Raw genomic sequence first — 23259 nt, 5'->3', positions numbered from 1 at the left:
GACCGGGAAGGAGGCCCTAGAAACGGGGGCGCCCCCAGGGGCAGAGCGTGCCGTGTCCTTGGAGCGAGTCAGTCCCGTCAGGCTCCGGTCCGGACCCCGGAAGGGGCGGGGACAGGCGTTGGCTCTGCGGGGAGCCGCCGGGGGCGCTGGACTGCGGGTGCCGGGGCGGGGACGCCTCCTTCTTTCTCCTCCTCCTCCTCCTCCTCCTCCCCCCCCCGCCCGTCCCGGAGGGGCGGGGCTTCTGGGGCGGGGCTCCAGGACGGGGCGGGGCCGCTATGTGGGGCGGGGCTCCGGGGATGGGGCGGGGCCGCTGTGCGGGCGGGGCTTCTGGGGCGGGGCTCCGGGGGCGGGGCGGGGCGTCCGCCGGGTCCCCAGGAGCAGCGGTGCCCGAGCCTGCGCTTCCGGCTGGCGGTCCCGCTGCGCGTCTGTCCGCCGCCGTCCGTCCGCCCACCGCGCACCATGGCGCCGGCGCCGCGGGTCCTGCTGCTGCTGCTGCTGCTGCCGCCGCCGCCGGGGGGTGAGCGGGGTCCCGGGGGGGGGGGGGTGAGCGGGGTCCTCGGGGGGTGATCTGGGGTCCCGGGGGGTGATCTGGGGTCCCGGGGGGTGATCTGGGGTCCCGGGGGGTGATCTGGGGTCCCCGGGGGTGAGCGGGGTCCTCGGGGGGTGATCTGGGGTCCCGGGGGGTGATCTGGGGTCCTCGGGGGGTGATCTGGGGTCCCGGGGGGTGATCTGGGGTCCTCGGGGGGTGATCTGGGGTCCTCGGGGGGTGATCTGGGGTCCCGGGGGGTAATCTGGGGTCCCCGGGGGTGAGCGGGGTCCCCGGGAGGTGAGCGGGGTCCCGGGTGGTGAGCGGGGTCCCCGGGGGTGATCTGGGCTCCCTGGGGGGGTGAGCGGGGGTTCGGGGGGTGAGCGGGGTCCTCGGGGGGGTGAGCGGGGTCCTCGGGGGGTGATCTGGGCTCCCTGGGGGGGTGAGCGGGGGTTCGGGGGGTGAGCGGGGTCCCGGGGGGTGAGCGGGGGTCCCGGGGGGTGAGCGGGGGTTCGGGGGGTGAGCGGGGTCTCCGGGGGTGAGGGGGGTCCCGCCGGGAGGGGAGCGGGGGCGGCACCCCCGGAGCTACCAGCCCCCGCACTCCCTCCCGCCCCCGCGCCGCCGGGACTGACCCGGACCCCGGACCCGGGCTGCAGTCAGTCCTGGAGCTGGGGTGGCTACTGTGGGCCCGGAGGTCCTGGGGGTCCCGGGGCTGGGGCGCGTCTCCCTGGCCTCTGCCTGAGGCTGGGCCCGCCCTGCCCTCGGCCGGTGCTCCCGATCCAGCCGAACCGCTCAGTCCCGCTGGTGGAGGGAGGAGGGGAGAGGAGGGGGGGCGTCTGTGCTCCCCGCTGGGGTCCCTGTAACGCCCCTGGGGGGAGCCGGCCCTGGCGGTGCATCCACAGGGCAGGGCCCGGCCGTTAGGTGCGGAATGGGCACCCCAGCCGGGAAGCCAGGGAGGGGGCAGGTGCTTCCTCAGGGGAAGGGCCTTGTTTCCTGGGGGGCTGGGGGGCCTCGGGGGCCTGGGGGGGAACAGCAGGCAGAGCCCTGGCCGGTCCGGGGAGGCCGGGTCCGGGGAGGCCGGGAGAGCCCTGGCCGGTGTGTGAGGTCAGAGGACACTGGGCTCTGGGCCTAGACGGGGCACAGGGTTGTGTGTGTGTGTCGGGGGGGGGGGCAGGGTTGTGTGGGGGTGAGCTGTGTGGCCCAGGGCTGGCCAGGGTGTTGCCGTCCAGCCTGTGCCCGGGGCCTGGGCGGCCGGGAGGAGGAGGCCTGGAGGCCGAGGGTGGGAAACGGTGAGTGTGGACGGCTGGAGCGAGTCTGTCCTTCCAGACCCTCTGCCTCTGGCCTGCTCCGGGGGCCGTGGATGGGAGCCTCTGGCGAGTGACCGGGCAGGGCAGGGCTGCGGGTGGGCCTGGCCGGGCAGACCCACCAGAAAGCTCACCCCGTCAGAGGCGGGTCCCGTGTGCCGGGGGGCGGGCGGGCTGGGCAGGGCTGTGTGGGGACGGCCCCTCGTGGCCACGCTGAGCCGTGCCCCCGCTCCAGCCCGCGGCGATGTGTGCCTCCTGAACACCGGAGACAGCCTCTCCCCCAAGACCTGCCCCGAGTTCTGCTGCGGCACCTGCGACCGCCAGTACTGCTGCCCCGACGTCCTCAAGAGGGCGGTCTGGAGCCAGGGCTGCGACCACGGCCTGGTCAGGTGCGTGCGGGGCCCCATGGGTGGGCCGGGGCCTCGGGGGCGCCCTGCCCTCCCGCCTCTCAGCCTTTTCAAGATGGTGGCGGACACCCGGCCTCGCCTGATTCTTTCTCATTTTTACGTTTTTTGTACATCCTCACCTGAGGGTGTTTTCCCTTTGATTTTTAGGGAGAGTGGGAAAGAGAGGGAGAGCAGAGAGAAACATCCATGTGAGAGAAACATCCACCAGCTGCCTCCTGCACGCACCCCGACCAGGGCCCGGGCCGGGAGGAGCCTGCAGCGCGGTACCTGCCCTTGACCGGAATCGAGCCCGGGACCCTCTGGCCCACAGACCGAGGCTCTAGTTATCAACCTGCTGCATTATTTTTCAGTCTTAGAATGTTATCACTGCCCCAGCTTTTCTGTGATCTCCCTGATCAGGGCGTGTTCCTTGAACGTCCGTGCCTGGTAACCCGTGTCTGCCCCCCCCCCCACATTCCTGTCCGCTGTAGCGTGTTTTCTGTTCGTGCCGTCTGGCCGGGCGATCGGACATCTGTGACTGTGTGTGTGCCTGACGCGGCGTTGGCAGAGGTGAAGGTAGACGTGGAGCTGGGGTCCCTCCGGGGAGGGCGGAAGTGGCCTCTGTCAGGGGCCCGGGCGCTCAGCTCGCCGGCCGATGGCGGGGCACCTGGCATCGGCAGGTGCCCCGGACTCACCTGGATTTCCCTCCCAGCCTTCCCGCCCTGGGTCCCAGCTGGGTACTCCCCACCATTCCACTGAGGAAAGCGTGCACACTGGTTTTTAAAAATATATTTTTATTGATTTTAAGTTTAGAGAGAGAGAGAGAGAGAGAGAGAGGAGAGAGAGAAACGTGGATCAGCTGCTCCCCTACACACTGACCCAGGATTAAACCCAAAACCTGAGTCTATGTCCTTGACCGGAGCGGAACCCGGGCCCCTTCGGTCCGCGGCTGGCACTCAGCCCGCCGGGCCAGCCGGGCGGGGCGGTTGTTATTGTTAAATCTCGGCTGTGCCCGCGGCCACTTCCCCTTTCCCGTCCCGCTTCTTCCTTCCGTGTCATTTCTCCTCGCGCGGGTTGTCCTGCGATGGCGGCGGCATTGGCTCTGATCTCCTCGGCCCTCTTCGCACCTGCCCTTTGGGGTCTGCACGATTTCCCCCGCCTTCTTGAGTTTAATCCCATCTCACCATTACGGTTCTGTTCCTTCATGATTTATTTAACCCACGGGGTGTTTTTTTTAATTTAGTTTAAATATTTTTGTACCAGATTAATTCGTTTCCCAAGGTCTGAGTTATTTTCGGCATTTTTTAAAATACTGTGGCATTGAAATCTTCTATTACTGATTTTTAAAAAATATACTTTATTGTTTTTTTTAGAGAGGAAGGGAGAGGGGGATAGAGAGTTAGAACCATCAATGAGAGAGAAACATCAGTCAGCTGCCTCCTACACGCCCCCCACTGTGGATGTGCTCCCAACTAAGGTACATGCCCTTGACCGGAATCGAACCCGGGACCTTTCAGTCCACCGAGCCAAACCGGTCAGGGCCTGTTACTGATTTTCAACTCTACCCCACTGTGTCTGAGAAGGGACTTGAATGGCAGCTGTCTCCTCAGATCGGTTGAGATGGGTGTTATGGTCTCACGCGTGGTCTGTCCTGGGGAAGGTCCCGTGTGCACGTGAGAAGAATGCGTGGCATATGCGTGGCTTCGTCGACCGAGACCCTAGGAGCGAGCGAGCCACCCGCCCTCGGGACGCCCGGCAGGCCCGGCGGCTCCCGGTGCTCCCGGCGGCTCCCGGTGGCTCCCGGCGGCTCCCGGCGCTCCCGCCGTGTTCCGGGTGCTGAGGAGGTGCGTGTGCCCTGGCCTGCGGGCAGGTTGGCCGTGCTCATCACAGGCTTCCTCTCCGCACCCGGCAGCGTCCAGAAGCAGCTGGAGGCGGCGGCCGCGTCGCTGGAGAAGTCGAAATCGTTGCTGGAGGAGTCGAACTCGCTGCTGTCCGACATAGACACTGACCCGATGCCGGGGTGAGTGCGCCGGCGGGCGGAGTGTGGGGGCTCGGCGGGCGCGGGGAGGGCGGCGGGCGGAGGTGTCCGGGGCTCGGCGGGCGCGGGGAGGAGACAGTCATGGGGTGCGCCCTCTGGAAGCGACTGGATCCCTACGCTGGGACTTTGTGTCCTCCTGGCGGGGCGGGGAGGGGAGTGGCCTGGGCTGGGAGTGGCCGAGGTGGGCTGGCATTTGGAAGGCCAGGGGTGGGGTTCGTGTTGACTCGGACGGCGGGTGCACTGAGCGGGAGACAGTGAGGGGTGGTGGTGGTGGGTGTATCGGGATGGGCCAGTGGCCTGGCTCCCCTGCACATCCCGGAGGCCGGGCAAACCACACCCCCTTGTCACCCTTTGTTCTCTTTTGCCATAAAACCCAAGTCATCCTTTCTCTTCTTGGGGCCACTTCACCCTTCAGTCTTGGCATTCCATGAAGCCCAGGAAAACCCGGAAGTCCACGGTCACCCATAGATCTATCTCTATCTATCTATGTATCTATGTATCTATCTCTATCTATCTATCTATCTATCTATGCATCTATCTATCCATTTTAAATTAGAGGCCTGGTGCATGAGAATTCATGCACTGGAGTGGGGGGACCTTCAGCCCAGACTGCCCCCTCTCACAGTTCAGGAACCTCAGGGGCAGGAGGCAACCTGGTGATCAGGGAAGGAGATGCCCCATCACACCTCTGCTGCTGCCACTGCCAGCAGTGCCAGCCTCAGTCGGCCTGGTTACCTGAGCCTCGGGCAGCCCTGGGAGGCTGGGAGCCGCCACCTGAGGCTTGCCTGCACTTCGGCCGGCCCTAGGTGGTTGAGCACTGCCATCTTGTTTGTGTTGCCATCTTTGAGGGAGTGGCAGTTAATTAGCATATTCTTCCTTATTAGCTGTGGGTGCCGCCATCTTTGCAATGGTGTGAGGGTCAATGAGCATGTCCCCTCTATTAGGATGTTTTTAGTGATTTTATTGAAGGGAGAGGGACAGAGATTGAAACATTGATGGGAGAGAAAGCGATTGGCTGCCTGCTGCTCAGCCCCCACTGGGGATCGCGCATGCAGCCCGGCATGTGCCCCGACACCCACATTTTAAATCTCTCGTGTTTGGGCCTTTGAGCCACAAGTCTCTCTGGTGTAAAAGATACACCAGCCCTGGCTGGTTTGGGTCAGTGGATGGAGCGTCAGCCCGCAGACTGAAGGGCCCCGGGTTCGACTCCAGTCAAGGGCACGGGTCTCGGCCCTGGTTAGGGCGCGTGCAGGAGGCAACCAGTGAATGTGTCTCTCATCCGTGTTTCTCTCCGTCTGCCTCCCTCCCTTCCACTTTCTAAAAAAAAAAAAATCAATGGAAAAATAGGGTCCGTGAGGGTTAACAAAACAAACAAAAAGACAGGCTAGACTGAGTGAGGTCCGAGAATCTGGGGATGGAAAGACTTTCTGATCAGGCTCCAGGCGGGCAGGCCCTTGTCCAGAAGAGGCTTCTCTGGTTTTGTTTTCTTGTCGGAGGCGGAGGGAGGAGAGGGCGGCAGCCGTGCTGGGCTCTGCGGGCGGCACCGGCTGTGGCTTTAAGAGGCTCTGCTTCCGGCCTCCGACGTCAGGGCCGCGGGTTCGGGTTCGCTTTCCTTTTCCCCGAAGGCGAAGGCGGGGAGGGGTGGGGGGAGGAGGGGGGACGGGATGTGGAGCGGGGAGTCCGCGCAGGACGCCGTGCGGGAGCGGCCATGGGGTGAGAGGGCGTGGGCACCGCGTGTGTCTGTGTGTGTGAGTGTGAGTGAGTGTGTGTGTGAGTGTGAGTGTGTGTGTGTGAGTGTGAGAGTGACAGCCGGGGGCTGAGCGCGGCCCGCCCTCCGGTCACGGGTCTGGGGAAGTGTCCCCGCTCCGGCCGCGGGGAGGGCGGGCCGGCGGGCCGGCGGGCGGGGCCCCGGCGGGCGGGCACCCACTGGGCCGTCCTGCGGGCGCGGGGCTGCGGGAAGGGCCGCCCTCCGTCCGGCGGTGACCTCCGCCCCGCGGCTTCCTGGGAGGCCGCTCTCCGCGGGCCGGCGGCCTCCCGCCCGGAGGCAGCCCGCGTGTCCGCCGGGCGGGGAGCCCAGGGCACCGGGGCCGCCCGCCGGGCTGGGCCCGCAGCGAGCGGCTGCTCCCCTTCCCCTCGCGCTGCCCGGTGGCCCGACCCGCCTCCGGGGCCGCGGCTGCCGGGCGGGACTTGGCCCACCTGGGTTTTTGGCTTAAACCACGGCGCCGGCTGCGGTCTGTGCCCATGGCCAGGCCGGGGGCCGCGGTGGACGAGGCGTGGGCCCGGCGGGGAGGGGGCCGGGGGGAGCGGAGACAGCCCGGGCGCGGCGATGGGACCCGCGGCCGCGCTGCCGGGCGGAAGCGGCGGTTCGGGCTCAGCCACACGCCCCGGCGCGTCCTCCTGCGGGAGGGGTGCGGGGGCGGGCCCTGGCCGGGCGGAGGCCCCGGTGACACCGGCTCTTTGGCAGGTTCGGGGCCACCGTAGCCATCGGCCTGACCATCTTCGTGCTCTTCATCGTCACCATCATCGTGTGCTTCACCTGCTCCTGCTGCTGCCTCTACAAGATGTGCCGCCGCCCGCGCCGTGAGCACCGCCCGCCCCGCGGCCAGGGCGCCCGGCCCTGATTGGGTTATGCTGGGGGAAGGGCGGGGCCAGGGCGCCCGGCCCTGATTGGGTTATGCTGGGGGAAGGGCGGGGCCAGGGCGCCCGGCCCTGATTGGGTTATGCTGGGGGAAGGGCGGGGCCAGGGCGCCCGGCCCTGATTGGGTTACGCTGGGAGAAGGGCGGGGCCAGGGGCGCCCAGGCCCTGATTGGGTTAGCTGGAGGGAGGGCGGGGCCAGCCGAGGCCCTGACGAGCTTCCCTCCACAGCGGTGGTGACCACCACCACGTCCACCACCGTGGTGCACGCCCCGTACCCCCAGCCGCCCGCCGTGCCGCCCAGCTACCCCGGGCCATCGTACCAGGGCTACCACCCCATCCCCCCCCAGCCAGGGATGGTGGCAGCACCCTACCCGGCGCAGTACCCACCGCCTTACCCGGCCCATCCGGCCCATCCCGTGGGCCCGCCGGCCTACCACGAGACCTTGGCTGGTGAGTACAGGGCCAGCTCTGACCCCCGACCCCCGCTCCCGCGGTGCCCGCGACCCACCTCTTCCGCTCTGTTTGCAGGGGATGCAGCCATGGCCTATCCTGCCAGCCAGCCTCCTTACAACCCAGCCTACATGGACCCCCCGAAGGCCACCCGCTGAGCACAATGCAACTCTGGCTGCCACTTGATGCGTGGCGTGTGTGTGTGTGTGTGTGTGTGTGTGCGCGCGTTTGTACACTTGTGATGACAAGGTGGGGACACTCCCACCAGAGTTGCTGGAACCGTGCTTTGTTCTCTTCCTCACTTCAAATCGTGCTTCCTGGAAGTCTCAAGCAGAACTCACAGAATGGGGGAGGCCTGGCCAGACCGCCGGGGAGGCTGGGTGGGGTCGTGGTCACTAGCACAGCCCAGCTTCTGGGGGCAGAGAGCGCCCTCGCTCGCTCCGGTCTGCAGTGGTCAGCCCTTCCCAGAGAGAGCTGGGAGGCCGGCGGAGGGTGGGCCCGGCTAGGCTGGGTGTCGGTCCCCTCGTTCCCTGGAGCAGGAGCTCTCCTGCGCCTTCCCCGAGACCGTCTGGAGCCACTCCCGCCCGGTGCTGGCTGCCTGGCCCTGACACAGCAGACAGGGTGGCCTCTGTCCACCCACACACTCAGGTGTCCTCCACGGTGTCTGTCATTTTTAGCCAAGCTTTTTTTTTTTTTTTTCCTTTGCCTCTTTTCTGTTTTTAAATGTTGCTGAGGCTGAAACCCCTGGTCCTAGAGGGACACTGCCCAGAGGAGAGGGACCACCTGCCTCCCTCGCACCCGCTCCTGGTCCTAGCTCCTGTCCCGGCAGCGGGGCCCGGGGGCTGCTGGCCCAGATGCGGATACCTCGGCGTCCCGTCCCTCTGACTGTCTCCGGATCTGTCTCCTTTGTACTGTTGATGCGTCTGAGTCTGTTTACAATAAACACAGAAATTTGGAGCTACTGGCCCTTCTTTAAAGACTTAAAAAGATTGATTTTTAGAGGATGGGAAAGGATCGTCAACGTGGGAACAAACCGTCTGGCTGCCTACTGCACGCTCCCTCCCTGCTGGGGATCAAGCTGGCAGCCCGGGCATGTGCCCTGACCGGGAGTCAGACCAGCAGCCTTTTGGAGCCCAGGAGGTCGCTCAGCCAGCTGAGCCGCACCGGCTGGGGCTGCCTGGGACAATGGGCCTGGTACCGGTTCCATCCAGCACTTGGACTTCCAGGTTTTCCCTGCTAGCATTGGGCTCAGGTGTCTGACCTTCCTGCCAGGGAGGATGGACAGAGGGACACAGATGTGCTGCCCTCTGCCCTCCGGGGGCCTGAGCGGGCAGAGGTGCAGGGCTCCGAGGCTGAGGAAGTGGAGGCACGCAGGCACTCAGGCGGGGGTCTTTATTGTCAGGCTGTCCTCGGCTACTGCGCAGGCGAGCCCTGGGACAGCCCATACAGCACGGCCAACGCCACGGTCAGCAAGGCCAGCAGGCTCAGGGGGGCCAGCAGCCCCTCCCTGGGCGAGGCCCCGGGGCCCTTCCCCGGAGGAAGGATGCTGGCCCCAAGGCCGGGACTGGCGTGCCGGGCTCTGCCCAGGAGTGCGGAGGCCGCGGCGGCCGGGGCCCGGGAGCTGGCAGGCGGGGCGGCCGTGCCCCCGTACATGGGCTCCACGGCGCCGAAGGGCCTGGCGTGGCCGTCCACCCACTGCAGCAGGGCCCGGGGCCGCCACTGGCAGACGCCCAGCAGGGCCAGGACGTCCCCCTCGGCCGTGTGCGAGTCCGGGGGCGCCTGCCCGTACAGGCGGGTGTAGACGTTGCCCAGGCTGTAGCTCCTCCGCGGGCCCGGCGCCGGGTCCGGCTGCTCCAGAGCCTTCAGGGCGGCGATGCTGTCCACACAGAAGCCCCCGTCCAGCGCGCCGGCGAGGCCCAGCGCGGCCAGCTCCGCCCGGAGCAGGGGGAAGTCGTAGCGGTCCCCGTTGTGCGCCACGAGGCACCAGGGCCGCGGCTGGCGCCGCAGGAAGGCGCGGAGCAGGTGGGCCAGGTCGGCGTCAAAGCGCTGGCGGCCGTGCGCGGCCAGCGTGGCCGTGCTCAGGCCGGTGATCTCACTGGCGGCCGGGCTGCAGGCCTTCCCGGGGGCCACGCACAGGGAGAGCTTGTCCACCACGCGGGGCGGGGCGGGCGCCGCGGGAGGCCGAGGTGGGGCGGGCGCGCTCTCCAGGGCACACCGGTGCACGGCCAGCAGGCACAGCTCCGTGATCTTGGGCTGCGAGAAGGGCAGGCCGGTGGCCTCCAGGTCCAAGAAGACGAGGGTCTGCATGGGGCCTGGGGGCGGGGCCTGCGAGCGCATGGTGGACGCTGTCTGGCCTGGGAGGACAGAGCGGGGTGAGGCCCAGGGACACGGTGGAGGCCCAGGGACGCGGTGGAGGCCCAGGGGCAGTGGAGGCCCAGGGTCGCGGTGACGCCCAGGGACACGTTGGAGGCGGTGGAGGTGGAGGCCCAGGGTCGGGGTGAGGCCCAGGGATGCAGTGGAGGCCCAGGGACGCGGTGGAGGCCCAGGGTCGGGGTGAGGCCCAGGGACGCGGTGGAGGCCCAGGGACGGGGTGAGGCCCAGGGTCGGGGTGAGGCCCAGGGATGCAGTGGAGGCCCAGGGTCGGGGTGAGGCCCAGGGTCGGGGTGAGGCCCAGGGATGCAGTGGAGGCCCAGGGACGCGGTGGAGGCCCAGGGTCGGGGTGAGACCCAGGGATGCGGTGGAGGCCCAGGGACGCGGTGGAGGCCCAGGGTCGGGGTGAGGCCCAGGGACGCGGTGGAGGCCCAGGGACGGGGTGAGGCCCAGAGTTGGGGTGAGGCCCAGGGTCGGGGTGAGGCCCAGGGACGCGGTGGAGGCGGTGGAGGCAGAGGCACCGCTCTGGCCCCGCACAGGCCCCATCAGGTTGCTGAGCCCCAGGACTCACCGTCAGGGCAGGAAGCCAGAGGGCAGGTGGTGGCTTGTGGGATCACACTCAGCGGGGGGAGGGTTTCTCCCGAGGACCCTCTCAGTCTGGGGCGGCCAGGGTGGGGGTGGGGGTGGGGGCGCGGGGCCTTGGCCTTCCCCCCGGCCCACCCCGGGGTCCCACTCACCACGCGCGGGCAGGCAGGTGGGTGGCAGTCACTCGCACGGCGCACGGCACACCGCACACGTTCTCGCTCCTGGCCCGGAGGCGGGAAGTGAAACTTAGCCGGAGCCCGCCTCCAGCTGGCGTGCGGCTGGGCCCGCCCTGCTCGTCAGCCGGCCTGGTTCCTCTGTGCCAGCACCCATGCCGCCCAGACCTCCCGGCCCCGTGACTCCACAGGCCTCAGACCTATAGCCGGCCTGCTGGCTGGCACAGCGCACCCGTGAGAGGTGCCAGGCTGCGGGGAAGGCCCTCAGGGGCCTCGGCTGGCACTTGGCTCCCCGCCTGAGCCCCTCCCCAGGCGGCCCCCGCCTCGCCGGACAGTGGTCTCTTCCCGGGGCTCAGCCCGGAGCCGTGACTCAGGACGATTCTACAGCAGGCAGGGCTCCCTCCTCCGGCAGGCTGTTGCCATAGGGACGCTCCCGGAAGTAGGACCCAGCCTTCCCTGTGTCGCTCCCTCCCCCTCGCCAGCACAGACCAGACTCAGGCAACAAAGCACTGTTCTCAGGGCTTTAATGGCCTCAGCCGCAGTCCATGTCGGGGTCATCGGCGTCAGGATCCGCTGCACAGAGGTCATCCAGGGCAGCCTCTGCGCCAGACGAGAGGGCTCTGCTCGGCCTCCGGAAGTGCCAGAGCGGAGCCCGCCTCCCCTGCTCCTTCCTTCCCTCCTCTTTCCCTCCCTCCCCTCCCCTTCCTGGTAGGAGCTGACCCATCCCCTCCCCTCCCCTCCCCTCCCCTCCCTGGCAGGAGCTGACCTGTCCCCTCCAGCCCAGGCCTCCTCCCTCAGCTACTGGAGCAATCAGCAGGGATGTTTATGGAAAACCGAGGCCCTGCCAGGCCCACCCGACAGAGCCACAGGCAGCCCAGTGCTGGCCAGGCTGTGGACGGGCGCAGGCAGGACCCGCCCGCTCACCCTCGCAGTCGGTGAGGTCCGGGAGGCCGCGGAGCAGCGCGCTGACGCCGGGCAGGGCCTGGTCGAACTGGTGCAGGACGCCCACGCAGTGCACGGCGAAGAGCTTGTCCCTCTGGGACAGGCTGTGCAGCAGCAGCACCGCGTCCCGCAGGCAGCGCACCGTGCGCCTCTGCGGCGCCGTCCAGGGGGCCCGGCCGGCCCGGCGCACCGTCAGCCACTGTCTGTGCAGCACCACGATGAGCACCCGGACCACCTGGGTGCGGGCCGAGGTCAGGCGCGCCTGCACCCACAGCCTGCTCAGCCCCGGACCCGCCGCACACCGCCCTGCCCGCCCCCCGCCGGCACGCACCTCCACGTGGCACTGGCAGCTGGAGCCGGTCACCGGGGACGGGGGGCCCTGCATGCCCAGCTTGGCCAGCAGCCACACGGCCTGGAGCGAGAGCAGAGGTCCGGAGGCCGGGCTCAGCGAGGCCTCTCGGCTCCACCGAGCCCCACGCTCGCCTGCCTGAACGGTCCAGGACACGGGGGTGCGTCCCCCAGACCAGCTCAGGACCAACACCTGTGTCCCCCCAACAACCCGCATGCCTCCGGACCGGGCTCCCCTCCCACCGGGCGGTGTTGGCTGGTGGCGGCCGAATGAACGAGCGGCTCCAGGGGCGGGCGTCCTTACCTCTTGCTCCAGGTGGAGCCACTGCGTGTCCGTGGCCGCGCGGTCGGGCCTGGAGGTGACATATGTGTACAGCAGCAGCAGGAGGCAGCCGTCTGGAAGGGGTCCACCTTCGCTCAGGGTCCCCGACGAGCTGGGAGCCCCGGACCGGCCCTGCGCCCCTCTGCCCGCCTTACCCGAGTGGGAGCAGAGCTGAGGGGCCAGGGCCTCGTGGTCCGCCAGGAGGGCCAGCAGCTTCACGGCCAGCAGCACGCCGGGCAGGGCCACGTCGGGGCGGAGGCACCGCGGCAGCAGCGGGAACACACACTGGAACCTGGAACGCAGGCCGAGATGGACGCCTGCCCCCCCCTTCCCCCCAGCTCTCCTCCACTTCTCACCAAGGGCCAGGGCACACGGCCCCGAAGGCCCGACTCGGGGGCCAGCCGCCCGCCTCCTCCCACAGGAGAGCGGCACTGCCCTCGCCGGGCGGCTGCGGCCAGTGGCAGCCTGCCCGCTCAGTGCCTCCAGGGAGAGGCCGGGCCACACCCTAGCAAGCTCCTTCCTGCTCTGAGGCCGGGGAGAGCACGCCGAGTCCACCCCCTGGGCCTGGCCGGGCGCCCCCTCCCTGTCCGTGCGGGAAGGTGCACTGTGAGCCCAGGGGAGGGCTCTGGGCACCGCGGTTACCACGGAACCGAGTCCCAAGGCAGCCACTTGCTGCTTGTGCAGTCCCACGTGCCCCCCACCCCCTGCCCCCAGCCTGAGCACCAGCACCCGGCTGACGATTCCCAGGATACACTAGGATGGGCCACTCTTAGTTTGGGGGCGGAGAAGCCGAAGGTGCTGCCCCAGGGATGCCGGATGAACGTGGCCGCTAACAGACTGGCTGCAGGGGAAGCCCCCTTCGTGTACGCAGTGGGTCCACGGCCACAGCAGTGCCTCTGACCCACGCCCGAGTCCCCGCTCGCTGGGGGGTGAGGGCTCTGCGCCCGAGGCCCCGTCCCAGTGGCTGGGAGCAGCCTGGGCCTGCTGCTACCAGCGTCCGAGGTGGTGTGCCCTCACACCAGTGGGCACAGTGCCCTGCCTTAGAGCGGGGCACCCTCCCAGGTGGCACCTGTTCTGGCTTTCACGCCAAGTTCAAGTTCAATGGGAGCGGTGCGGTGGCTCCGCCTCGAGGAAGGAACCGGAGACGCTCCGAGGGGGAGGCGGGGTCCATGACCAAGGGCCAAGCTGGAGCCCCCCCGGTGAGAGCCCACCCAGCACATGCCCTCTGGGGTCTCGGGGCGGGGCTGTGGGAAGCCCTGGGGCTGATGGCTGCTGTCCTAGGGATGCAGGACGGTGTTTGTCAAGAGGAACGGTGAAGATGTGGTCCCTGGTGCATCCCCTAACAAACACGAAACCACCAGCCAGCCCGAGCTGGGCTGCCAGGCACCTGGGGGCGGCCCTGTGCCCACCAGCTGCCCACGCGCCCTGCAGTCCTGCCAGCCCTGAGCGCCACCGCAGGAGGGTGGCAGCCAGGGCGCCGTGGGAACAGCTGCGCTCAGGAGGAAGGCGGGGGCGGCGGCAGCCCTGTGCGGAGCAGCCTGGGCCGCGGGGAGGGTACTGGGCGAGGGCACGGCTGGACGGTGTCGGGAGCTCCCGGCGTGCGGCTCTGAGCCCCACGCTGGGAACTGAGGACCAAGCGCTTGTGAGCTGGTCAGCCACGCCATCACTCCCACAGACCCCAGGAGCGGGCAGCCTGTGGCTCACGCGCAGGTGGGCACAGCAATGGGCACCCCCTGCACCGCTGCTTCCTGGGACCCTTACATGTGGTGCCGACGCGTGGTCTCCGCCTGACCACGTCCGGGCCAGCCACTCTCCCCGCGCTCACAGCGCCTTCCCCACGGCTCTGCTCACCTGCTGTGCGGGCAGCATTGCCCAAACGAACACTTCCCTGGCTCTCCCAGGCCCCAGTCCCACTGCCCGCCACTCAGAGCTCCCGACAGGCCTCGGGACCTACACCAGCTCAGCAGTGAGCAGCGGAGACAAGCCCAAGGGCCACAGGGTGACCCGCAGGAGGTCAGGGAACAGACCGCTCCCAGGCGGCACGGTACCTGGGCAAGAGCTCGAGGGGAGCGTTTTCCGCTGACGTCACCAGCACCGTGAGGCACGGGCTCAGGAGGCTGGCCTGAAGGTGCCCGGGGGCTGCAGCCGAGAGAGAGAGCAGGCGGAGCAGCATCTCCAGCAGGGGGTGCTGGTCTTGGTCCCCGGCCAGGCCCCCGGCGGCAGAGGTGGCCTCCCCAGGGGGCCGCGGGCTCTGGCTCCCGTCCCCAGCGGCAGAGCCCGCCTCGGCGCCGGACAGCAGGCGGCGGACCACGGCCCCGCTGTGGCACACCAGGTGCCGGAGGACGCCCAGCGCGGCCAGGCAGCAGCTCTCCAGGCTGCACGGCGCCTCCTCGGCGCCGGCCTCCGCCCCGGAGCCCCCGCAGGACCGCGCGGGCGAGCCCCCGGGCGTGCCGCTCCTCCGGGCGGCTGCCGAGTCCTGCAGCGCCTGGCAGTGCGTGCCCACGAAGAACTGCACCAGCGGGAGCAGGTGCACGGCGCCGGGAAGCGGGCCGAGTGGGAAGGCCCCGTCACAGGAGTCCTCTTCCCTGGCGAGCAGGTTCAGCCCCGTCAGCGCCAGGCTCTGTGCTTCCCGGAGGGCCGAGCGGGGGAAGGGCCCATCGCGAGGGCCGCTCCTCAGGCCTGACACCGCAGCCCCCGAGCTACAACAGACAGAGGAAGGCGAGTGAGAACGGCGGTCAGGCCCAGACAACTTGCCTCCCTGAGTCCCTGGCTGTCCTGTCCAGCCACAGGCCTCCCAGGCTGGCCAAGGCCCAGAAGTTCTGGAAACTTCTGTCTAGACAAGCTTTGTAGGAGTCCTGCTCACCTGCCAAGCCCCAGGGGCTGCAGCAGAGTGCTGGTGGGAGCCTCAGAACCATAGCTCAGGAGGTGGCACAGACCGAGGGGCGACGCTGGGACCAACGGCTGCTGCAGGAGGAGGTTTATCAAAATGGAACCTGCAGGAAGGAGGGCGACTCTGGACGGTGCCCACACGGGAGGCCTTCTGTGGCCTCGGGGAAGCGGAGGGCCCCCGGGTGCCGAGGGCTCTGGGACAGGCTGCTGTGGCCCCTGCCGTTCTCAGTCCGCTGCTGGTCACCACCAGGCCTCCCCGGGACCCGGGAAGGACGGCGCCTCGGAGCGCGGCAGCTCCCGGCACTGGCGCGGCCCCTGCAGCGCAGCAGGGACTCCGGTACCTCGAGTGTTGGGTCTCCGCATCGGGCTGCCAACAGGGCTCTTTGGGGGCTCTTCTTGCTTTGCGGGGTCACCTCCCAGACTGTGGGTCCTCTTTTCTGAAACATAAAATGTGAATCCAAGCACAGGCATTTCAGAAACATCCCATACGACGGGCTAACACACAGATGCTCCTACTTCTGGCCAAAGCAACCCAAGATCCCTCGTGCTTTCGTCTTCGCGTGAGACCGGAGCTCCCGCACGGAAAGGGAGACACTTAGGTCATGGGCCCTCCTGGCAGCGAGCAGGGACAGTGCAGCAGCCGCTGCGAGCACACGCGCTGCTGCTGCCCATTCGCTGCCCAGCACCCCGACCAGCTGTTGTCATCAGCTGTTTACATGCAGGACGACAGAGGCATGGGCCGGTAGGCAGGGGCAGGGCCTCCTGGCCAGGCGGTGGGCTCCACTCCCGTCTCTCTCTCTCTCTCTCTCTCTCACACACACACACACACACACACACACACCCCGCGGCTCTGGGACTCGGGGTGAGTGCGGGGTGCTCAGAGGTGGCCACAGCCCGCCGGGGAGGGGGCGTCTGAGCGGGAAGGGAGCAGGCCCAGCAGTCTCAGCGGAGCCCTCCTGCGGCCGGACTGTCTCTGGACGGCAGGAGCGGCCCTCAGCCTGGCGGGCGGGACAGCTGGAGGCTGGGGGAGAGGAACGCTGTCCCTGCTCCGGCTGCTCCTGGCAGGCTCTGGTGCTGCTGTGGGTTCTAAATGGCCTGCACATGCTTTGGCTCAAGTCCCTCCCAAGGTGCCCGAGCTCCCTTCCCTTCCCACGTGGCCCAGACTCAGCGATGTGCTTCCAACAGACAGACCGTGCAGAAGCGCCACGATGGCTCCTGTGGCGAGGCCGCAAGTGGGACAGACCCCACCTGGAACTCTGGGTTTGCTGGCTCTAGTGAAAGCCAGTCACCAGGTGATGAGATCAGCCCAGGAGCCCCGTGGAGGCGCCCGCACGTGGAGAGGAATCCGCTGCCAGTCACGTGACTCAGCCCTAGACAAGCCTGCTGGGACTCTGGCCCTGCAGACACACCGTCCCCATGCCTGTCAGAGCCGCTGGGACTCTGGCCCTGCAGACACACCGTCCCCATGCCTGTCAGAGCCGCTGGGACTCTGGCCCTGCAGACACACGTCCCCATGGCCTGTCAGAGCCGCTGGCCCCAGGGACCAGGAGGAATGAAGGCTCGAGGCTGTTTTAAGCCACAGTTGCGGTGGTGTGCTCCGCAGCCCTCGGTGACGGATGGACTTACCCGCCCGGCCTGCCAGCGACTTGAACCCCGGCTCTGTGTGGCAGGGCTGGGGAAAGGATGTGTTGGCGCTGAAAGACTCCTTTGTAGGGAAAGATGGTTTTCCAAATAGTGGAGAACACGCTTCCGGCTTCAGAGCCACAGGGCTTTTCCTAGGACTAGAAAAAGTTAACTGTGAATGCAGAGTAAGGGTCATAAACTCCTGACAAGCTTTGAACGTTCACGCCCGGTGAACTGGCCGCAGGCTCTCTCTGCACTCATCTGTCCGCGGGGACAGAGCCACTGCCTTTACACACGGGGATGGGCTCAGTGAAGCGTCAGACGGAAAGGACGAGAGCCACATGGCCTCACCCCATGTGGGAGAGAAACCAGCGAAGGAACAGACAGCAAGCTCACAGCAGACCACACCATGGCGGTCACCGGAGGGCGGGGGGGGGGGGGCATGGAGGGTAAGGGTCACGTGTAAGGTGATGAGGAGACTGGTCTCTGGGTGGCAGACACATGTGTGTCGTGAAGGTGCATACCTAACATTACATAATGTTACCAACCAATGTTTCCCCAACAAACGAAAAAAGACAGAAATGCAGTAAGGCTTAGCAATGAGGTAATAAATATGCAAAGCAGAAAAAAATTCAAGGCATTTTAATCCTAAGTGTTGAATAAAACTTTCATTTATGTCCATATTTTTCTAATCCCCCAAATATTGGCCATAATTCTGTCAAACAGGTTTTTTCACAGGGACTGAAGTCAAAGGTTTTCAGTAAAAGAGGGTCGATTAGGAGGTGTGTTGTCACCTGAAACTATCAATAATATGATATTGAATGTCAACTGTGACTGAGAAGGAAAAAAGGATTTAAAATTTTGAATTAGGGAAAAGGTGTGCTGCCGCAGCTCAGGGAGCCGGTCCTCGGGCCACGGTCTGGTTTCTGCGTCCGAGGCCGCCTCACCCTCTGAGGGGGCAGCCACGGCCCTCTGGGCAGGGTGAGGGCCCTCGCTCTCCTCTCCCTGGACACGAGGCGAGCTGCCCATGAGGGCCAGGCCGCTCACCACCGAAAGGCGCCTGAGCCGCACTGTCCAAATGTCAAGGCTGACACGGCACTGCCTGCCTCTGGGCGGCAGGGAGCAGACATGCCATCGACGGGCGCATCACACCCACAGCACGAGGGGCTGCAGACAAGGACCCCAGCAGTGAGGGAGGGGAAGGTCCCACTGACGCTCGGGGCAGAATCAGTTATGAGACAAACGACATAGAGTAAAGACTGGAGACGGCCTCGCCGCCTTTTCCAGCCCCGAGGGGTGTGCAGCAGCCCGGCACGGAGGCAGGCCAGCGCGGGGGGCTTCCTGCCGTGATGCCCCAGGCCGGCCCCGCCTCCCCGAGCCCCTCGGAAGCCTTGGGCAGAGGACTAGGGCCACGGCAGGCTAACGGCTCCGCTCAGGACTGGCCGACACCGTCCTCAGGCTCCACTAAGCCCCGCGCTGGTCTCCCTCCGCACCGCCCTCACCTGCCGTGGGAAGTGGAGGGAACAGCTGGCTTATGGGCTCGCTCACTGCACTGAAGCTTTGTCCTTAACTCATTCATCTCCGCGTCTTTAAACTGGAGCTCAGACTGCAGCGCCTGGAGCTGGGGGAAAGAAAATATTCCATCACATACACGTCACACGCGCAGATGCGCCTGCTTCCAAATCCGCGCTAAGGAGACACAGTGAGCAACGAGAAGGGAAAATGCTAAGAAAGGGGAAAGCCTGCTGAGACCGAGGGCCCTGAGCATCGGCGGTGGCTTCTCTGAAAGCCAGCAGGTCCTCTAGAAACTCCCGTCTTCACGGCAGGGGGTAAGAGTGCCGCCACACGCCAGCACAGGGCTGGACGAGGGCCGTCTCGGTCCCTGTGACCTTTCAGCAAAGGTGGCGCACATCCCAGGCTTCGGGGAAGTCAGGGCAGAGCACCTGAAGTTTCACCAAAACCCGTGCAGAGTCTGGTCTCCTGGCCTCCTGGCTACCTCCCGGACAGACGTGGGATGTGCAGCCCGGAGCTCTGGGCTCTGCCGAGGTCAGCGCTGGTGTGAGGACTGGACTCTAACGCTGTGTCTGACTGCTGGGCCCCTGCCTTCACCATGTAGCGGAAAGGCAGCCACTGCCTGGGTGCTGGCTGCTTCTGTCCAGCTTGCAAAGGCTGCTGGGTGAAGTGCTGAGGGAAGGGTGGTAGCCACTGCACACCGCTCTTTTCCTCTCAGGACAGCACCCCCCCCAGAAGCAGGCACCCCTGACCATGTGACCTGCAGGAGCTGTCTCCATGGTGACAGAGACGGGTCAGGGGCAGACGCTGGCTCAGGTCAGACAGAGTAAACGTCAGAGCTTCCCCAGAACTTAAAACTCCACAGGGGCCACGCGCTGGGCGCCCGGCGCTGGCAGAGCGCCTTCCCGAGGCCGGAGGCTGGCCGCAGGGCGGCTCACGAGGGCCGGGCCGGGCATGAGCCATGGGGGAGGGACCCCACCCTGCACGCACACCTGCTCTTCCCAGACTTCGTCATGGACGCCGCCACCTTCCCTCTGGCCTAAGCTAGGTGGGCTGAGTCCCCCATTCGCTCCTGGTCTACGCTAGTTCTTCCTGCCCGGACCAGCTACCCCAGCAAGGCGGTGCCAGGCCCGGAGCCCCAGGACAAGGACCCGCATTCCCGGTGGCGGGAAGTACTGAGCACAGAACTGCTGGCATCTTCCGGAAGATCCGGCCACTGGCCGCTGCCTCTAAAGCACTGGGTGAGCGGCCAAGGGTCGCAGGGAGCGCAGGGAGCGCGGTCACCTTTCTGGAGAACTCCTTCTCCCTGTCGCCGAGCGCCTGCGCCTTCTCCTGCTCCAGCAGGAGCTGCGCCCTCCTCTGCTCCTCGAGCACCGATTCCGTCTGATGCAGGGAGTCCCGCAGGATCTTAATTTCTCCGTTTTTAATGAGCACCTCTTCCTCCATGGCCTTCATCTGGAACGCCAAAGCCATCTTGTGAACCGTGTGTAAGGGAGGATTACGTGTGCACTTGTGTGAACGCGAGGGGGAGGCGGGAAAGCATGGGAAACGTGTCCCACAGACCGGTGAGCGCCCAGAACACCGTGCCCCCCCACCCCTCACCCCCCCAACAAATACACACACACACACACACACACACACGGCACTGAGTTCCTGGGCCTGCTCATGACTAGCTGATGTCAGCAAGGCGGATTACAGACGCTTGCCACTCACGCATGCAGACTGCGGAACCAGTGAGCCTTACACACGTCACAGAACAAAAACCCCACGTTATGGTCCTGTTTTCCTAGGGACCCAGGTTGGTCACAGGAAGGATATCTGCTTTTTTTTCAAAATGGCTACTGAAAACAGCCACCACTAAGCCGTGTGCTCCGTGCTGTCGGCTCTGTGCAAACAGGAAGCTGGTCTCTGGGGCAGGGGGTCTGGTGCAGGGTCTCCTTTCCCGCCTTGCTAAGTGGGCGGCAGCTCCATAGGGCTGGGCTCCTCATTCAAGTACTGGCTGGATCAAAGTCTCTCCTGTCCCCGGCTTCTGCCAGGCCCTCGTGCTCACTATTGCACAAAGCCTGCATAAGTGAAGGGTTCGCTGTAGGCACCAAAGGGAGCCACCTACCTTTTCTCTAAGTTCTTTGTACTGGGCCTGAAGCAGCTCCAATTCCAAGCTCTCTCTGACTGCAGCGCTCTCCCTGCTCCTCCCCGCGGCGCCTCTGGACACCCCGTCCGACCTGGGGGCGCCATGAGCACCTGGAAGAAAGTTCCCAGCATTCCCCATTCCTGCCAGACAATGCTGGAGTCACTCTCGAAAGCAAATGAGAGAAGGATCTAGAAGAGATGCAGGCATTTCCCAAACTAGGAATGTGCCTCAGCTCAGAAATGACCCCAATGGCTGAAACCGGTTTGGCTCAATGGATAGAACGTCGGCTTGGGGACTGAAGGGTCCGGGGTTCGATTCCGGTCAAGGGCATGTACCTTGGTTGCGGGCAGATCCCCGGTAGGGGGTTGCAAGAGGGAGCTGATCGATGACTCTCTCTCATCAATGTTTCTAACTCTCTCTCTCTCTTCCTCTCTGTACAAAATCAATAATATTAAAAAAAAAAAAAAAGAAAAAAAGAAATGATCCCAATGAAATAGCAGTCCCGCCGCCCTCCCCCCTCAGCCCCCCAACGCGAAGCCTCGTCTAGGGCTGAAAGGCGCTGTGGAGACCCGCAGTCAGCGCAGCGATCGATCACAGCCTTACTGAGCACCTGCTCTCTGCCGGCCTGGCCGCCCCAGGACAGGGAGCAGTGGACTGCCAGGCCGAGGAGCGCACGGACTTTAGGAAGAGCGAGGGGCAAGAAGCAGGGCGAGTTCAGGGAACAGGAGGGTCAGTGTGGCTGGCCAGGAGGAAGAGGGAAGGGACGGCACGCTGGGCCTGTCAGGCCAGATGAAGGGTCTGATTTTCCCCCGGAAACGGCGGCGGCCACTAACGCGCGTTCAGGAGGGTGTTCACGCGTGTCCCTGTGAGACGCAGCCGACTGCGTTGTGAACAGATCACGCCGGCTGTGGTGTGAAGTCTACCTGCAGGCAGTCAGGATTGGAACTGGGAAGACATCCCAGACCAGTGGTCGGTAAACGGCGGCTCTGGAGCCACATGCGGCTCTTTGGCCCCTTGAGTGTGGCTCTTCCACAAAACACACGGCCTGGGTGAGTCTATTTTGAAGAAGTGGCTTTAGAAAAAGTTTAAGTTTAAACAGTGTGGCTCTCCAAAGAAATTTCAATCGTTGTCCTGTTGGTATTGGGCTCTGTTGACTAATGAGTTTGCCGACCACTGTCAGACTGTTGTCCAGGGGAGGGGCGATGGTACCTTAGATCAGGAAGATGGCAGAGAGGAGGCAAAGAGGGCAGATTACAGAGGTGGATTAAGAAGGTGAAGGTGCCAAAACCGGTTTGGCTCAGTGGATAGAGTGTCGGCCTGCGGACTGCGGGGTCCCAGGTTCAATTCAGGTCAGGGGCATGTACATTGGGTGCGGGCACATCCCCAGTGGGGGATGTGCAGGAGGCAGCTGATCAATGTTTCTCTCCCATCGATGTTTCTAGCTCTCTATCCCTCTCCCTTCCTCTCTGTAAAAAATCAAATTTTATATATAAATAAATAAATATACATATATATACAAAATACATATATATGTGTATATATATATATATATATATAAAATTTGATTGATATATATATACACACACACACAAAAGGTGAAGGTACAGGATTGGAGGGGAATTGTGCGTAAGGCCATGGAAAGGGAGCATTGCAGTGACAGCTGGGAGGCAGTGGTGCCAGTCACTGTGGTGCAGAGCACCTGGGCACCAGGCAGTGTGTTCTGAAGGTGTGTTTGCCAGGTGCCAGGCGGGAGATGCTGGAGGACTGGGTCTCCAGAAAATGACCGTGGAATTGAAGATGCCTGCGAGACATCCAAGTAGAGACACAAGGTGTCCTCAAAACCTTTCTCCCTTTTGCCCTCACCGGCGTGGCTCAGTGGATAGAGTGTCAGCCTGTGGACTGAAGGGTCCCAGGTTCGATTCTGTCAAGAGCACATGCCCAGGTTTTGGGCTCGATTCCCAGTATGGCTGTGCAGAAGGCAGCCGATCCATGATTCTCTCCCATCATTGATATTTCTCACCCCCTCTACCTTCCTCTCTGAAATCAATAAAACATATACTTAAAAAGAAAAAACTTTCTCTTTTTGGGAGCCCAAGACTTCATTCATTCCCCAACTGGAAAGCATGTACGCTCCCTGATGGAAGGAAGGGGCTTCTTTCTGTCTTTTGCTCCTTGCTAAGTGAGCTGCACGAGAGAGAATCGTGGGTCGGCTGCCTCTGGCCTGCACGCCCCCTTCTGGGGATCGAGCCCGCCTCCGGGGCCCGTGCCCTGGGCCAGAATCGAACCCGGGACCCTTCTTCCGTCTGCATTTTGACGCTCCATCCACGGAGCCCAGCCGGCGGGGATTTTAAAGAAGCGAAGGGGCGGGGTGGGTGGACACCAGGGTCGCGCCCCCGCGGGATCCGCAGCCGCCGCGCCGCCCCCGGGGGGAGCCCCGGGCGCACTCACGGGACGCGCCCCGGGCCGCGGGCGGCCACTGGCTCAGGGCCTGCGACGCCAGGATGTCGAGCTCCTCCAGGTCGTCCGCCGTGAAGTCCCCGTGGAGGCTGAACGGGTCCTCGGGGTCCGGGGCTGCTGCCGAGGGGGGGCCCCGCGCCCGCTTGCTCGGGGGCCGCCTGCTGCCCGGCGCGGGGGCTCCGGCCATGCTGCCGCCGCCGCCGCCCGCCGCCGCCCGCCGCCGCCTCCGGAGGCGCAGAGCCGGCCGGGCGCGAGGCCGCTAGGGCGCCAACCGCCGCGCGCCGCCGCCCCCGCCCCCGCCGAGGCCACGCCCCCGCCCGCGGGCCAATCGGCGGGCGGCCTGCGGGCGCGAAGCGATGACGCACTGCGAGCGCGCCCCGCCCCGCCCAGTGCCCTCCCCTGTCCCTGCGGCGGCTCCTCCGCGGGTCTGAGACCGGCTCTGCGCGGTGAGACCCGCGCCTCCGGGGCTGCGTCTGGGCTCCCCAGTCCCCCCGCGGGGGCCGCGTGGGCACACGGCCCGGCTGCGGGAGCTCGCGTCACCCCACTCTGCGCACGTGAACCGAGG

At 65.7% G+C, this 23259-nt stretch overlaps 3 protein-coding genes and 1 long non-coding RNA gene across 6 annotated transcripts; 2 read left to right on the top strand and 2 right to left on the bottom strand.

Annotated features, from left to right (window-relative positions):
- Window positions 1-368: 368 nt before the first annotated feature.
- On the top strand, window positions 369-8299 carry SHISA5 (shisa family member 5). Of its 2 annotated transcripts, XM_084907422.1 has the most exons (6): window positions 369-517; window positions 2066-2219; window positions 4129-4236; window positions 6719-6834; window positions 7121-7342; window positions 7421-8299. In XM_084907422.1, the coding sequence occupies exons 1-6, from the start codon at window positions 460-462 to the stop codon at window positions 7498-7500; spliced, it is 738 nt and encodes a 245-aa protein (XP_084763548.1). In that variant the 5' UTR covers window positions 369-459; the 3' UTR covers window positions 7501-8299. The 2 variants fall into 2 exon arrangements, with proteins under 2 accessions (XP_084763548.1, XP_084763549.1); XM_084907423.1 differs by lacking the exons at window positions 369-517; window positions 2066-2219; window positions 4129-4236 and adding an exon at window positions 5863-5967.
- A 416-nt stretch (window positions 8300-8715) lies between these two features.
- TREX1 (three prime repair exonuclease 1) lies at window positions 8716-10943 on the bottom strand. The gene is made up of 2 exons (XM_084907421.1): window positions 10450-10943; window positions 8716-9696 (listed from the first exon to the last, which is right to left on the bottom strand). Exon 2 carries the CDS (start codon window positions 9677-9679, stop codon window positions 8756-8758), a length of 924 nt encoding a protein of 307 aa, XP_084763547.1. The 5' UTR covers window positions 9680-9696; window positions 10450-10943; the 3' UTR covers window positions 8716-8755.
- Window positions 9710-10418, top strand: LOC311616156. Its single transcript, XR_014793851.1, has 3 exons — window positions 9710-9751; window positions 9821-10184; window positions 10230-10418. It is a non-coding gene; the product is annotated as an uncharacterized lncRNA (long non-coding RNA).
- A 34-nt stretch (window positions 10944-10977) lies between the features above and the next one.
- Window positions 10978-22974, bottom strand: ATRIP (ATR interacting protein). 2 transcript variants are annotated; one of them, XM_084907419.1, is made up of 13 exons: window positions 22686-22974; window positions 20217-20347; window positions 19391-19561; window positions 18097-18215; window positions 16598-16752; window positions 15313-15408; window positions 14946-15075; window positions 14131-14781; window positions 12238-12374; window positions 12065-12156; window positions 11744-11824; window positions 11395-11647; window positions 10978-11070 (listed from the first exon to the last, which is right to left on the bottom strand). In XM_084907419.1, exons 1-13 carry the CDS (start codon window positions 22879-22881, stop codon window positions 11003-11005), a joined length of 2280 nt encoding a protein of 759 aa, XP_084763545.1. In that variant the 5' UTR covers window positions 22882-22974; the 3' UTR covers window positions 10978-11002. The 2 variants fall into 2 exon arrangements, with proteins under 2 accessions (XP_084763545.1, XP_084763546.1); XM_084907420.1 differs by having other exon boundaries at window positions 11395-11615.
- Between the last annotated feature and the right edge of the window lie 285 nt (window positions 22975-23259).

The sequence above is a fragment of the Pipistrellus hanaki genome (assembly GCF_964339955.1).
Source record: "Pipistrellus hanaki genome assembly, contig: scaffold_80, whole genome shotgun sequence".
NCBI classification, from domain to species: domain Eukaryota; kingdom Metazoa; phylum Chordata; class Mammalia; order Chiroptera; family Vespertilionidae; genus Pipistrellus; species Pipistrellus hanaki.
This window is presented reverse-complemented; position numbering and strand designations above follow the sequence as displayed.